The sequence below is a fragment of the Petromyzon marinus genome, chromosome 29, assembly GCF_048934315.1.
Source record: "Petromyzon marinus isolate PM22_M1 ecotype Great Lakes invasive population chromosome 29, UKy_Petmar_22M1.pri1.0, whole genome shotgun sequence".
NCBI lineage: Eukaryota > Metazoa > Chordata > Hyperoartia > Petromyzontiformes > Petromyzontidae > Petromyzon > Petromyzon marinus.
The window spans coordinates 4,667,390-4,680,852 of record NC_133695.1 but is presented as its reverse complement, the minus strand read 5'-3'; the positions used below and the strand labels follow the sequence as shown (position 1 = coordinate 4,680,852).

Here is a 13,463-nt window from a genome sequence, read left to right as displayed (position 1 = left end):
TTGTTGCCCACTGGTTTCCCACTGGTTGCCCCCTCACTCGCAAGCATGGGTTTTCTCCGGATGCCCTGGCTTTCTCCCTCGTGTTAACTCATTAACTGTCTCTCTCTGTATCTATTTCCCTGTCTCTGTGTCTCTCTCCCCATATATCTCTCCCTACCTCTCCCTCTGCCTCTCCCTGTGTCTCTCTCCATGTGTCTCACTGTGTCGCTCTTACCATCTCTCGCAGTTTCTCTCTCTCTGTCCCCCTCTTTCTCCCTGCCTCTCAATGTGCCCCCCCTCTCTCTTCGCCGTGCCACACTCACAGTCGTGCCCACCGCCCCTGGGTCCGTGTCTGTGCCGAGGGCGGCCGCCCACTCCCTCAACGTCTCCTGGGTGCCCGGCTTCGAGGGATTCTCCACCATCGCGAGCTGCGTCATCCAGGTGGCATGGCACTCCTCCACTGTCGCAAATAAACACATAAATCAATGAATAGGAATAGAGGCGGCCGGGAGGTTCTGAGGTTAATGGCAACTCGGCCGACATCGCTGAGAAACCTGGGTTGGAATCCAGGTTTCGGCCACCTGTGCAGAGTAGGGTTGAAATATATCAAGGATTGGGATTCAAATGTAGGTGTGCTAAGGTGGTCAGGTGACTCATGGGGTGGCAAGGTGACTCATGGGTCAGAGGCACTGCTGACAAGCCAGCTGAGTTGGAGTCCAGGTTTCAACCACCCATTGTTATGCTGGGTTCTCAAGCCAAGAGAGTCGACAGTCTCAGATGGACCGGTCACCAATGACTGCATGAGAAGAAGACATCGCGTTAAATTTAACGCCACACTCAATTTGGCTGAATTCCAGAGAATGAAAAATATCACGTTTGACCGTCTCGTGACGAGCGTCACTTTGCTGCAGTGTGCTTGAGAAAGTGCTGACCCATACTGTGTGGATAAGAGGGCACTTGAAAGGGATCTCAGAAGCAGTTCTGTGATATCCCCTTCCATGGGCCATTTTCATGACATCACAGCTGTAGGAGGTTTGGAAATACAACGTGAAAAAAAAATGAAAAAAATTGCCACGATTAAAAGGGGAGTGAACGTGCCCATTTGGGCGTCCACCGGGGAGATTGAGCAATGACTCCGGCTTGTGCGCAGATGCTGGGAGGATTGCTGCATCACGAAACCATGAAGAAAGGTGACAGATTGGGGCTGCATTCATCCAGCAGTGGATGATCATGGCTGATGATAATGGTGATGAAAGGCATAACTTAAATGCATTTTGTCCTCTGCTACCAGATTCTAAGAAAGGGCCTCACCTCGGACGCCAGCATCACCAGCAGACCCACCCTCACTCCACATGGATTCACCTCTACCGCCTCCACCACAAACCCCTCCACCACAAACTCCTCTACCACAAACTCCTCTACCACAACCGCCTCCACGGGCCCTGCCCCCATGCCTCGTGGCTCCGCCTCCAGCACGACAGCCAATGAGCAAGCCTGGGAGGTCACTGCCGCCCCCTTTCCGAGCTGGCACGTGATTGAAGGATTGACCGCCATGGCAACGTACCAGCTGCGAGTCGCCTGTGACAACGAGGTCGGCCGCTCTGATTGGTCGGGTTGGTCACAAGGCAACACCACGGAAGGGGGTAAGTGTAAGCAGGTGATGACGTTTATTAATAACTATGAGATGTTTACATTAACTTTTGTTTACCTGTGGACGCAGGTTTTTGCAGCCCATATTATCAATCATAAGTGATTTTTGGTTAAAGCCACAATGACGTTGTCCCACGAAAAATATTTGTTATATATTGATTTTAAATAAATGAAATCTATTTTTAATTAAAATTGGTTGTGGGAATTGTTCTTAAACTTACCGGCGAGTGAGCTGCAACAGCTAATAACCGGCGCGATGAACGCTTGTGCACCACGTGACAAATGCCATTCGTTCGGCCATGTCAGGTGGCGGGAGGGTTGGACGACCGCGACTTCGGCCCGGATCATTACGCGGCCAAACCTCCAACAAATCAACAGTGAATCTTCCTTCAAAGGAATCATTTCGACCGCTCGTTCATTTTAACGTGCTCTTCCAACGCCTCGTGTGTCGCCGTGCGCCCAGTGCCGGAGGTGGCGCCCGAGAACGTCTCGCTGATGCAGAGCGGGGACTGGATCGACGTGACGTGGGCAGAGGTCCCTCCGACGCTCGCCAACGGCGCGGTGCGCGGTTACCGTCTGATCTACTCGGTGCATGGCGCCCCACCGGTACGGCACTGCCATAATCGTCGTTGTCACCCGTGATCTATCCACGGCTGGCAGAGGTAGTAGATGCGTTTCTGAAAAGTGCCACGTTCAGTGAAAACGCGTTAAACGAGGAGTTACTGCTACCGGGAATCACGTTTGTGCCGTGAACTCGGCCTGCCGTCATGCCGTGGCGGGACAAAGAACTGAGATGAGGGTACGCCTCCGTGTACCGTATCGTTTGGCGTACCCTATCGTGCCGCTCAGCCGCGCATCTCAAGAAAGTATTTCGTCGTCGACCGCTCAGAAACCGCCTTGTAACGGTGCGAGTTCCGCGTTGTGCGAAAAGTGTTCTTCTTCTTCGGTCCACAGGGTTATTGACGAAACGCGTTGGCTCGCCTTGTTGTTCGTGTTTGTGCACCACTGGCAACGCAGCAGCGGCATCGGTTAATTTGCGCGTTAAAAAAAAGATGATAGCAACGACGACAATGCCAATAACGATTGACAGCCTACTGCCGACGCGTGCGGTGCCGCGCTCGCCCGCAGGAGACTCTGGACGCGGGGAGGAGCGCTCGGGCGCGGCTCAACGTCTCCGCCGCGGACGGAGGCAACCTGACGGTCCAGGTGCTGGCGTACACGGCGGCAGGCGACGGGCCGGCCAGCGCCGAGCTCACCGTTCACCTCCACCAGACCGGTGAGTACTGCGCGGCAGGGCCGGGGGGAGGGGCCTTCATCCGGCAGTGGGAGAGGCCGTGGCTTCGTGCTACTTCACTCTCACAGCTGGGCTGCGGCCGCCCACGGGCCAAGCCCACCGGCCCGTTTTCTCCGGGCCCGAGGGTCGATCGGCACCAAGCGGCCTGCGCGCCGCCGCGCTGCCCCCCGCCGTTTGTCGCTGCCCCCCCCCCACCCCCCCCCTCCCCCCTGCGGTCCGTCGCTGCCCTCCGTTCGTGACCAAGTCCCCCGAACTGTCGCGCCGCCGCCTTGGGTGTAACCTTCGACCTGCCTAATCATCTCTGTGTTGGCCGTATCTGTCTGGCTGTCTCTCTCTGGGTCTCTGTATAAAATGTGGGAGAGTGGGTGGGTGGGGGGGGGGGGGCATGGTAACTCTGGTAAACTCAATGCGACGAGAAATGAACTTATACTTTAGGTGTAAAAGTTGTGTCGCTATTCAGGACTTGCAATAAATGAGAACCCGGGCTGCATTGATACAAAAAAAAAGGCGCAGAGCAGAACAGGAAAGACCACGACCGTGTTTGCAAATACACAGGCGAGTTTTGCCCTGACGGCTACCTCTGGGCTTCCGGAGTGCGGATCGAATACTTCCGGACGAAAGTGGTGCATGTTGGAATCGCGTGTTGCGTGAGCCAAGGTGTTGCGATGGCGTGTTGCGTAATCCACGCCCGAGCGTGAATTTCTTCGACTTGTTTTTCAACGTGCCCTTCGCCACTCCCCCCTTCCCCCGCCGTGTGAAGACGTCCAACGGAGGCGCCACAAATCTGCGTGCGTGCCTAAAACGGGGGGGAGGGGGCGTCAGCTGCTGTGGGAAGACGCAGTGCTCTCCTGCATTGTGAAATGAGTCATTGTTTTATGATGGGGAGTGGAAACGCAGGCAAGACAGATATGGGTGGGCTGGTGGGTGTGTAAGCAGGTGGTGGGTGAGTCGTGCACAGGTAGTAGGGCAGACAGGTAGGAGGATAGATCAGAAGGGGGTTAGACAAGTATGTGGGCAGACAAGATAGGCGGGTAAATAGGTTGGTAGGTTATTTAGTTGGTTGATATTATGGGGTTTTTTCAGTTTGAACATGCAATGTTCAGAATCAGAATCGTTATTTATCCTGGAGGCGGAATCCGAGGAGCTATGAAGCTCTTTTCCCACAGATGCCCAGTATGGGCGTGTCAGCGAGTTGCATCAACAAACGATACAACAACAAAAACAACAAAAACGATGGGAGTGCAAAATATAGAAAAAGTAAGCAAGTCACGAAAATAAAATAAATAAAAAGTACAAATTGCATGAGTGCATTAATTGCTGCCGATTTTTCAACGCCACATGCAAGCTTGGCAAGGCAGCAAAACAACAACAACAATAGTGTCAGACCACACAAAGAGCACGCACAGCCCCTCAATAAAATTGCACATTAAAATTGAACTGTCGTAATGTTCAAAGTAACGACTCTGTGCGAGTCGTTTGGTGACCGAGCTGAGCCCATCAACTTGCTACCCGGTTTGAAATGCTGTGGCAAATGTTAGTCATGCCTTTTTTTAGTTTGTTGAGTCTGTGGAGCACAACTAAAATAATGTGAGGCAAGCAAGCAGATTTGAGGATAGCCAGACAGACGGTTAGACAAACAGAAAGATAATCAGATGGACAGAACGCCAGGCAGTCAGACAGGCAGGGGAGAGACAGACAGACAGGCGGGGGAGAGACAGACAGACATCGATAAACAGGCAGACAGACCAACATGCAGACAGACAGACAGACACACGCACACAGAGAAAAAAAAAACCAATATTATCCTGCCCTGACCCAAACGCTCCAGATGGAATCTCAGACGAGGCAGGTTGTGCAGGGTGCAACGTGGCGCGGACGACTTCCTCTGCATCGCAAAAGCCAAACGCCACGTTTTCACTACAAAACCATCATTATCATCATCACGCCCTCTCCGGCCCCCTGGGAGGCGTCATGGAAAAAGGAGTATAAAACTTTAAAACATTTATTTTTTAATTTTAAAAGGGTAAGGCCCCACTGAGCCACGTAGCTCTTTTTGCAGAAGCGACATGGCCATCACACATGAAGGGTTATCGCGTGGAAGCGTCTTGCGGACAAACACCCCGGACGCACGTTTGATTCTGATGCCGCCCGCATCGTCACGTGACGAGACGGAACGCTCGCGGGCAGCGGCGCCTCACCTCATGCCAGAGAAGAAGAGGATGTCACGGAACTACTTATGAAGTAACTTGCAAATAAGCCTCTCTCTCCACACACTGGGCACAGAAACCCCGCAAGGAGTGTTTGTCGTGCATCGGTAAACCCAAGCATTATTCATTTTTTTTATTTGAAGCTTTCGTGACTGCAGGAAATCCATACTCTTTGGTTCTTTCGGTAAAGTCACGTGGGTAGAAAATAAAATAAATCGGTGATTTATTTTAAATCAGTGAAAGAACCAAAAAGTATTATTCATTTTCTGTAGAATTGGAATCGTTCTCCACCCACTCCCACGTCCCGGAAATTTGAAATATCCACAACTCCATCAGTGTGTCTCCACGTAAGTCCATTGATCTCTACTTGAGCATTTTGGTGTCTACGTTAGCATATAGGTCTCGATATAAGTCTACGGACCTCTGTGCGAGTCGTTTGGTGACCGAGCTGAGCCCATCAACTCGCTACCTGGTTCGACTGCTGTGACTGCCCAGCCACAGCAGTCGAACCCAGGATCTCAGCGGTGCCCTTTTCGGTATCTCCGACACGACGTGAGCCACGCAGGGTCCGCTCGCCGACCTGGGCTCCGAGTCCTCGTTCGTGACTCTGCTCGTACGCCCCCCCCCCCACCACCCGCCGCCCCCACCCCCCCTGCAGCAGCACAACGGAGGCTAATCACCGGTGCCATCGGCGCTAAGATACGCGCCGGCTCCCGCTCCGCGCACCGCCACGTGGGCACGGTGGTGGGGTGGTGGTGGTGGTGGTGGGGGGGTGGTGGTGGCGGGTTTGGGGGTGGAGGGGCTGCGGTCGTGGGTGGATGTGTGGCGCTTGTTGTCACTGCCATCGCGTTGCCGGCACCCGAGTGAAACCGGAGCTCGTGTGGTTGCCTTCGCCCTAGGATTTAGTTCTGCAGTGCAGACTTCTGTGGAATGCGATGAATCGATGGGCACTCTTGTGTGTGCGGGTGTTTCATAGCACGTGCCTGCTTTGTGCGTCAATGGTGAGGAGTGGGCGGTAGTGGTGGCTAGATCACCGCAGCGACAAGATTGGGTTTATCTGCTTAGTTCTTTCGGTTAAGTCACGTAGAATGAGAATAAAACAATAAAACAAAATAAGACAATAAAATGCTCACGACGTTTCGGCCACAACACAAGTGGCCTTCTTCAGGTGAAGGAACAGAACTGTCGGGACGACAGCAATGAACTGTCGAGACGACATTGCTGTCGTCCCGACAGTTCTGTTCCTTCACCTGAAGAAGGCTACTTGTGTTGTGGCCGAAACGTCGTGAGAATTTTATTGTCTTATTTTGTTTTATTGTTTTATTCTCAATCTACGTGACTTTACCGAAAGAACCAAGAAGATGAATCCTTGCAGTTACGAAAGCTTTAAATCGAAAAGATTGGGTTTGATTACCCACCACGGCTAGCGTCTCTGGCGAGTGAAATTCTGAACCGCTTGCTGGACATTCACTGGGTCGACTCGGCCTCAAATGAGTACCTGGTATGGTCTGCGGAGACAAAGGCGACTGGGCATGGTACAGTGCACCCCCACCCCCTCGTGTACTGTGCCAGCCTTCATAGGTGCTCGCTAACAGCACTTTTGCCCCAACAGTCTGTTAAGGCTACAGGGGTGATCTTTGTGTTTGTGTGTGCGCGCGCACTTGTGTGCGTGCGTGTGTGTTTTCCTACGTATACACGTACACGTGTGCGCGTGTGTTTGTATCCGAATCGTGTCTCCGCCCGTGATGATCTCACTGGATGGGTATGCATCATGAAGCCGTGCCGTGGAAACACCCTGGACCCCCCCCTCCCAGTCGCACCCGTTGCCCGCAAACCCAGAAATTAGGTGACGTCTGCCTTCGACGAGCAGGCGGCCAAATTGACAACGTAATGCTGTGGTGAGTCGGCGAGCTGAAAATGTAATGGTCTATACGCTGCCTTAGATACTGTACGCGGTTTCACTTGCCGTGGTATTGCCCGCCAACCCGCTCCGACGCACTGATCGAAATGTTGGACAATGAGAAAAGACAACGAAGTTAAACAATCTTTAAAGTCTGCAACTTGAAGACCGCGTCTGAAGCGACAGACAGATTAACTAGTCAGCGAGCACCTATTGAGGCTGGACCGGCCCACAACGAAGTGGAAGCACCAGCACCCCATCTGGACGTGGGAGACGCTGGCGCGTTTCGCCATTCTTTGAGCTCATCGGCAGGGTGCGTGCCCTGCCATGCGCCACTACGATTGATTGCGTTGCCGTAGAATCCGTAGATGATCACGCCACCGCGCGCCATCGTGTGCGTGCGTCTCGCCTACGCATACTCGCAAATTTGCAAATGGTTGGGACGAAAAATTAAAAGATATAAATCCAAATTCAACGCTGACTTACGCCAAACAAAAAAATTCCACTTAACCCAGAGCGTGGGTGGTTGGGTTTGGTGACGGGGGGGGGGCTACGCGTGGGTTGGTGGTGGTGGTGCCGTGGTGCGCAGTCCACTGGACTGCAATTCGCAATTCATCAGCCGGCTGTGTAATTGGAGCAGTCCGCCCGACGAGCAGCTGCGTTTGGCTTCGCGGCGACGCCAACGCGTGACGTGGAGCGAGGAATTCATTTCCACGCCTCTGAGATGTTGTTTCTGTGAGTCGTTTGTCCTCCGCCCGTGGGCTGTGACTATCGTAAACACAAAGGGGGGGGGGAGGGGGGTGGAAGCTTTAAGTTGTTGTCTGGAGACTTTCCAACGCCCACGTTACCCTGGGGGCTCCCCCCACATCCCCCCGCCCCTTCCCAGCAGTGAGATGCATCGCTCTGCCGTCTTGAAAGTCCGTGAACTTTCACATGCGCAGGAGCGCCCAGCCCTTGTTGAGTGCAGATTGCGCACTGCACACAAACGAACGCGGTGAAAGGTGGCGCGCGGCTTGCGGAAGTGGCGAGCGAGATCCAAACGAACTGATCTTGGGCGGCAATCCTCTGAGATGATTGATGACTCGGCCACAAATGAGTGCTCTGGTGCAGAGTGTGAACCACCTGCACCACTGGGAGAGGCGAGCAAACGACGTTCACGACGAAAGACAGCGGAGGGCGGAGGACGATCATGAGAGTCGGACCGATACCCGCGTAACGCGAAGCGTGAGAGCAGCTTCCTGGAGATTACCGCGGTGACGTGGCTCTCGTTTCTCCTTCTCTCCACGACGACCACGGACACGACCTCGGATCTGTCTAACCCCCGCCCCTCTTCCCCGCCAAAGACAAACAAAATGATATCATTGGCGGGGCCGTAATAGGTGCTCGCACACACAAAAAGGTCCCCCGGTGTAGCCTTAACAGACTTTTCGGGCAAGTGCTGTTCGCGAGTAGCACCTGTGAAGTGCTAACCGCTGCGCCACCGCTCGCCGTACCCCCCACCCCGCCGCCGAACACCCACAGGCGCATTCGTCGCACGCGCGCGCGACAACGCGTCGCGGCCGCCGCGTGCTGCCGCACGAAAGCGGTCAATTTGACAGACGTTGCGGCAATTTGGGAAATTCCACTGAAACAATCTTCCGAGTGCGCTGCTCGATTTCCAGCTGAACGTCCCTTTCTGAGGGCGGACTTCGCGTTCTTTCTGATGCGTTGCCGACGCAGGGGACCGAACGTTTCCCGTGCTTTCCCGTGCCGGTCCACGGCAGAAATTGTTACCAAAACAAATTCTCACTTGGGTCACTCACGGGACAGAAGCGTGAGCGCAGGCCCGTAAACGAGTGGGAGAGGGAAACTCGTCCGTGTTTGACATTTTTTTTGGGGATGAAACTGCCGGACGGTGAAAACGCGCGATCGTCACCGTGAATGGAAAACATAAAGAGATAAAGAAACGCATTTTTTGTGACGTTACCTCCTGGGCCCATTCTCTAACGCAGGGTGGTGTAGACCGCTGGCTGCAGAGCTATGAATGGAAATTTCCGCATCCTGTAACAACGACGCCGATAGTGCACTCGGAGTATAATTTGTCAATCGTTTTTGTCTCGTTTTTGTACACAGACACGCTCCTATCATATTCACATGAGGATGTACATGCATACATACACCTACAACCAGATCACCCTGAGCATGCCTGATCTTTTTGCGTCACATGAAGCCAAACTCTCACTCATAGAATGGGCCAGACATCCCAATGTTACTCGAGTGGCACGGTGGCGAGATGTTAAATACCTCGTCTGGTATACAGGAGGTCGTGAGTTCGATTCCGATCATGATGCCTGCTGTATATTTGGAGTTTGCGTGTCTCTCTTCCCGTGTTTGCGTGGTTTTTTTTCCGGGTCCCCCGGCTTTTCCCCCCAAATTTAGAATCCACACGATAAGTCATTTTGTTGAGCTGTCACCTCCCAAACAAGCACAATGCCAAGCGATCGATGGAATATCCCTAGCATAAAGGAGGCGGAATGAATATGTTGACAGTCTAAGCCGGGGTTATGAATATTCAGGGATAGCCCTAGAGGGCTGCTGTGGGGAGGGCACTGGACAACCAAATGTCCCTTTGGACCACAAAGCTGTTTGGGGGCCCTTCTAGACACCCCCCCCCCCCCCCCATCTGAGAGGAGCCAGAGCTGAGCCAGATAATATTATTTCGAGGGTAAGGGCAAGATGTAGATAGTTGGGGGATCTTCTCCTTTAATGGCCACTGAAGAACAATGATTAGAGATGCAATTGTAAGTGATTTGGATAGGCAATAGCTGTGTCCGAGAGTTGGTAAATTGCTGATACACCGTTCCACTAACCCACACACGCACCCACTCACCGACCCCACCTAATCACCAACTCATCCACCCCACTCACCCGCCCACTCACCTACTCATCACCCATCCATCCGCTCACCTAATCAATCGCCCAGCCACCCTATAGAGATGGACATTCCATAGCCAGCGCATGCATGAGATTGGTGGGAAACGTGCGGAGGCTCTGAAAGAGAATGTTGTTCTTTGGTATCCCCCCCCACCCCCCCCCCCTGTTATTTTAGTGGGGTATCTGTCCGTGGATCACCCGGTATTTGAGAGGAGGGAGCGTGGGCGCTTTTGGCTTCCTGCCGTCACGGTTTCTCTCCATCGCATTTTGAGATCAAAGCTCCGCTCCCTTCGCAGAGCCCGGTTTTTGCCTCGATAAGCTGATGAAGAAAGCAAGTTTTAAGGAAAAATCATGCATACGTGTGGAATATTGCACAACGCTCTCAGACGGTTGTGCCAGGCCGTTGAACTGGCGCAACTGATTAAACCTAATGCTTTCATCAGGTGGGCCGGTCCTCCGGTTCTCACAAGTGGCGAGGTCTCCGATGGGGGGGGGGGGGAGCCACGACTCCAGCCCAAAAGCTTCGTTCGCACTGGAGCATCTTCACGTGGGAGTTTGCGTGAAACATGCTCCAGAAGAAGATGCTGTTCTTCTGCATTTTCAAGCCTGGAAGAGCGGAATGGAGTTCAACAGACCTCGCAAGCACATTGTGAAAGAAGAAATGCTTAAGATCCCCCGGGTTTGATCTTCCACGAAGCTCATGGTCCACCCTAAGCCGCATCCACTGCACAAACCACGGCAGCAGTTGATGTGGATACCCTGATGATGCACAAACGGAAAATGTAAAACTGTGGTCTTCCAGAAAAGACCATGCGACGCATAACGACGCAATGCCCCGATCGACAAATACGAAGGAGACATCGTGGCTCTACGCTCCACTCACTGCTCCTGATGCGGTTGCCTGGGCTTGACCACCTGAATGTGGAATTGTGGTTGTTGCTCTGCATCAACAGACGTACGAAAGAAGAAGACTAGAGAGTTGTGGTGCCCCCACCACCCCCACCACCCCCACCACCCCATTACGGACAGACACACAGATGGACGGAGCTAAGGCACCAACGCTTTCTCGACCGTATTCGCAAAGCGTTAGACATTGTGGAACATCTGCTGCGTGAGTGATTTTGATGGCTCACCCCACGCAGCCTTGGTAGGTTCGGGGGAAAAGCTAGTGGGGGGGGGTGCTGAGGATACAGAAGCGTGGTGGGGTATTGTGGTTGTGGGGATGTGGTAATGTTGCGTATTCGGGGCTGGCAATATTTCATGAGAAATGTAAAGGACGTGGCTGTTTTATGAAGTCAAAGCCAAACATGATAAATCTCGTCGCCCACGCCAAGGCGATGCAATATTTACATTTTAATGAATTTGTTCGACATTGTACAGATGTACACTTCTCAACATTTTCACCCGCTCGCATCATCTTGGTGCGGTGGCGCAGGGGTTAGTGGACCACCGACTTTGCTATGAACCCTGCCACCTGGGTTCGATTCCCGGCCATGGTGAACATCAGCGGCGAGTGATATCCAAAAGATCTCTTTTGACCTTCGCCCTCCTTCGCCGGCGCACCGTGGGAGACGTTGTTCTGCACGATGCCCGACGTTTCGCCCCATGTGCTCATCGAGTTCCGGAAGAGGCTTCCAGCACGTCGGATGGAAACGAATCGGGGCATTTCGATTGATTTATTTTCTTACTTTGAATTTATATTCCTGCGTATGAAAGCGAAATGTTCAGGAGACAGATGCCAACGTCGAGGTCTGCTGCTGCTGCTGCTGCCGTTGGCCACGACCATAGAGCTTCGTGTCGTGTCGCTGTTTCTCCTCCATTAAAGGAGCACAGACCACAGTGAGTTTACTATGCGGTCCATAGCTTGGGTTGCACAACCACAGCCACACTCCTGTGGCTTGTGTCTTTAATGTATCTCGCTACCTCTGTGTCTCAATGGATCTCTATATATACCCTATAGTTTTGCTATTTCTCCTCCTCCGTTGAAAGAGCGCAGCCCACAGCGATTGACACATTGACCTGCAGAGTCCTGTGAGATAGAACATCTACTACTCAAGGGTGGTGGAGGGAGGGGGGGGGGCCCTCTTTGCTGTTGTTTAGCATTGGGTGCGGTTATTTTAGCCGAGTGGAAGGCAGAGAGAGCTCAGCCCACACGGGACTTTGACTTCTGAACTGACGGAGGCACGGAGAGGCGAGACGATAATTGCCCAGTAAGTGCCAATCCCAGACGAGTACGGCAAGTTTTATTGTATGGGGCGCCACGGTGGCGAGATGTTAACTACCTCGCCTTGTATACAGGAAGTCGTGGGTTCGATCCCAGACCCTGGGAGATGTTGACTACCTCGCCTGGTATACAGGAGGTCGTGGGTTCAATCCTGACCCTGACGCGCCTGTATATTTGGAGTTTTCATGTTCTCTTCCCGTGGTCGTGTTGATTTTTCAACCGGGTCCTCTGGTTTTTTCCCCCCACATTTATAATCAACATCGCATATTTAGAGTTTGTCTGCGATACATTACCACGTGATAAGCCACTTCGTTGAGCTATCGTTTGTGATTACCAGGTCGCTTCTGAAAAAGAGCTCTATAGCTGAGAGGGCTTTACTTGGTAAAAAAATAAAAATGGTAAATAGTAGTTTAGAAACGAAGAGACCCATGAAGATACATTAAAGTCAAGAAACATGAGTGCGACTCTGGCCATGCAACCCACGCTGTGGACCATATCGTCAACCCATTGAGACAAATAGAGACCCATAGAACCCTTCCCCCCATAGAGACGCGTAGAGATTCATAGAGACATACAGAGATGCATTAAAGACACAAGCCAGAGTTGTGTGACTGTGGCCATGCTATGGACGGCGTCGTAAACCCACTGAAGTCTGTGCTCCTTCAACGGAGGGGTAGGATCAGCAAAGCGACACAAACTCTCTCTCTCTCTCTCTTTTCTGCTGAAGCCCTCCTCGTGCGTGACGAGCAGCCGCAGCAGACCTCGACATTGGCCCCGAGCTCCTGAAATTATCGCCGTTGCCATCGTTGCGCGAGAACCGAATCGTCGTCGTTACAGACACGCACAGACGCACGGTGGCAGGATTTTGCCGAGTGCTGCACATTCAGAGGAGGTAATAAAAGCTCCCTTATCGCTGTCCAAAATTGCGTGACCACTACCCCCCCCCCGCCCCCCCCCTGTCGCGGGTGTGGAGACCTGCAGCGTTTACCACCGCTGTCGGGGTGCATTACAGCGATTACCGGGGACATGAACAACACAACCGGCTACATTCCTGGGGAGTGCGAAAACTTGTGGGAGTCTGATGCTGTCTGTCTACTCAGACACTGATGCTGCTGATGCTGCTGCTGCTGCTGATGCTGCTGTTGCTACAGACACTGCTGCTGCTACAGACACTGCTGATGCTGCTACAGACGCTGCTCCTGCTGATGCTGCCACTGTTACAGACACTGCTGCTGATGCTGCTGCTGTGTAAACCGGCTGTCGCCGCCGATGTGGTTCCCGATGCCGCCTGTGAGT

At 52.9% G+C, this 13,463-nt stretch overlaps 1 protein-coding gene across 2 annotated transcripts in view; it reads left to right on the top strand.

Annotated features, from left to right (window-relative positions):
- AXL (AXL receptor tyrosine kinase) overlaps positions 1-13,463 on the top strand; it is a 68,926-nt gene that overhangs the window by 23,770 nt on the left and 31,693 nt on the right. For both annotated transcript variants that reach the window (XM_032962876.2, XM_032962875.2), the window contains exons 6-9: positions 305-420; positions 1,271-1,622; positions 2,093-2,235; positions 2,758-2,905. In XM_032962876.2, coding sequence (XP_032818767.2) covers positions 305-420; positions 1,271-1,622; positions 2,093-2,235; positions 2,758-2,905 — 759 coding nt within the window. The remainder of the gene's footprint in view (positions 1-304; positions 421-1,270; positions 1,623-2,092; positions 2,236-2,757; positions 2,906-13,463) is intronic.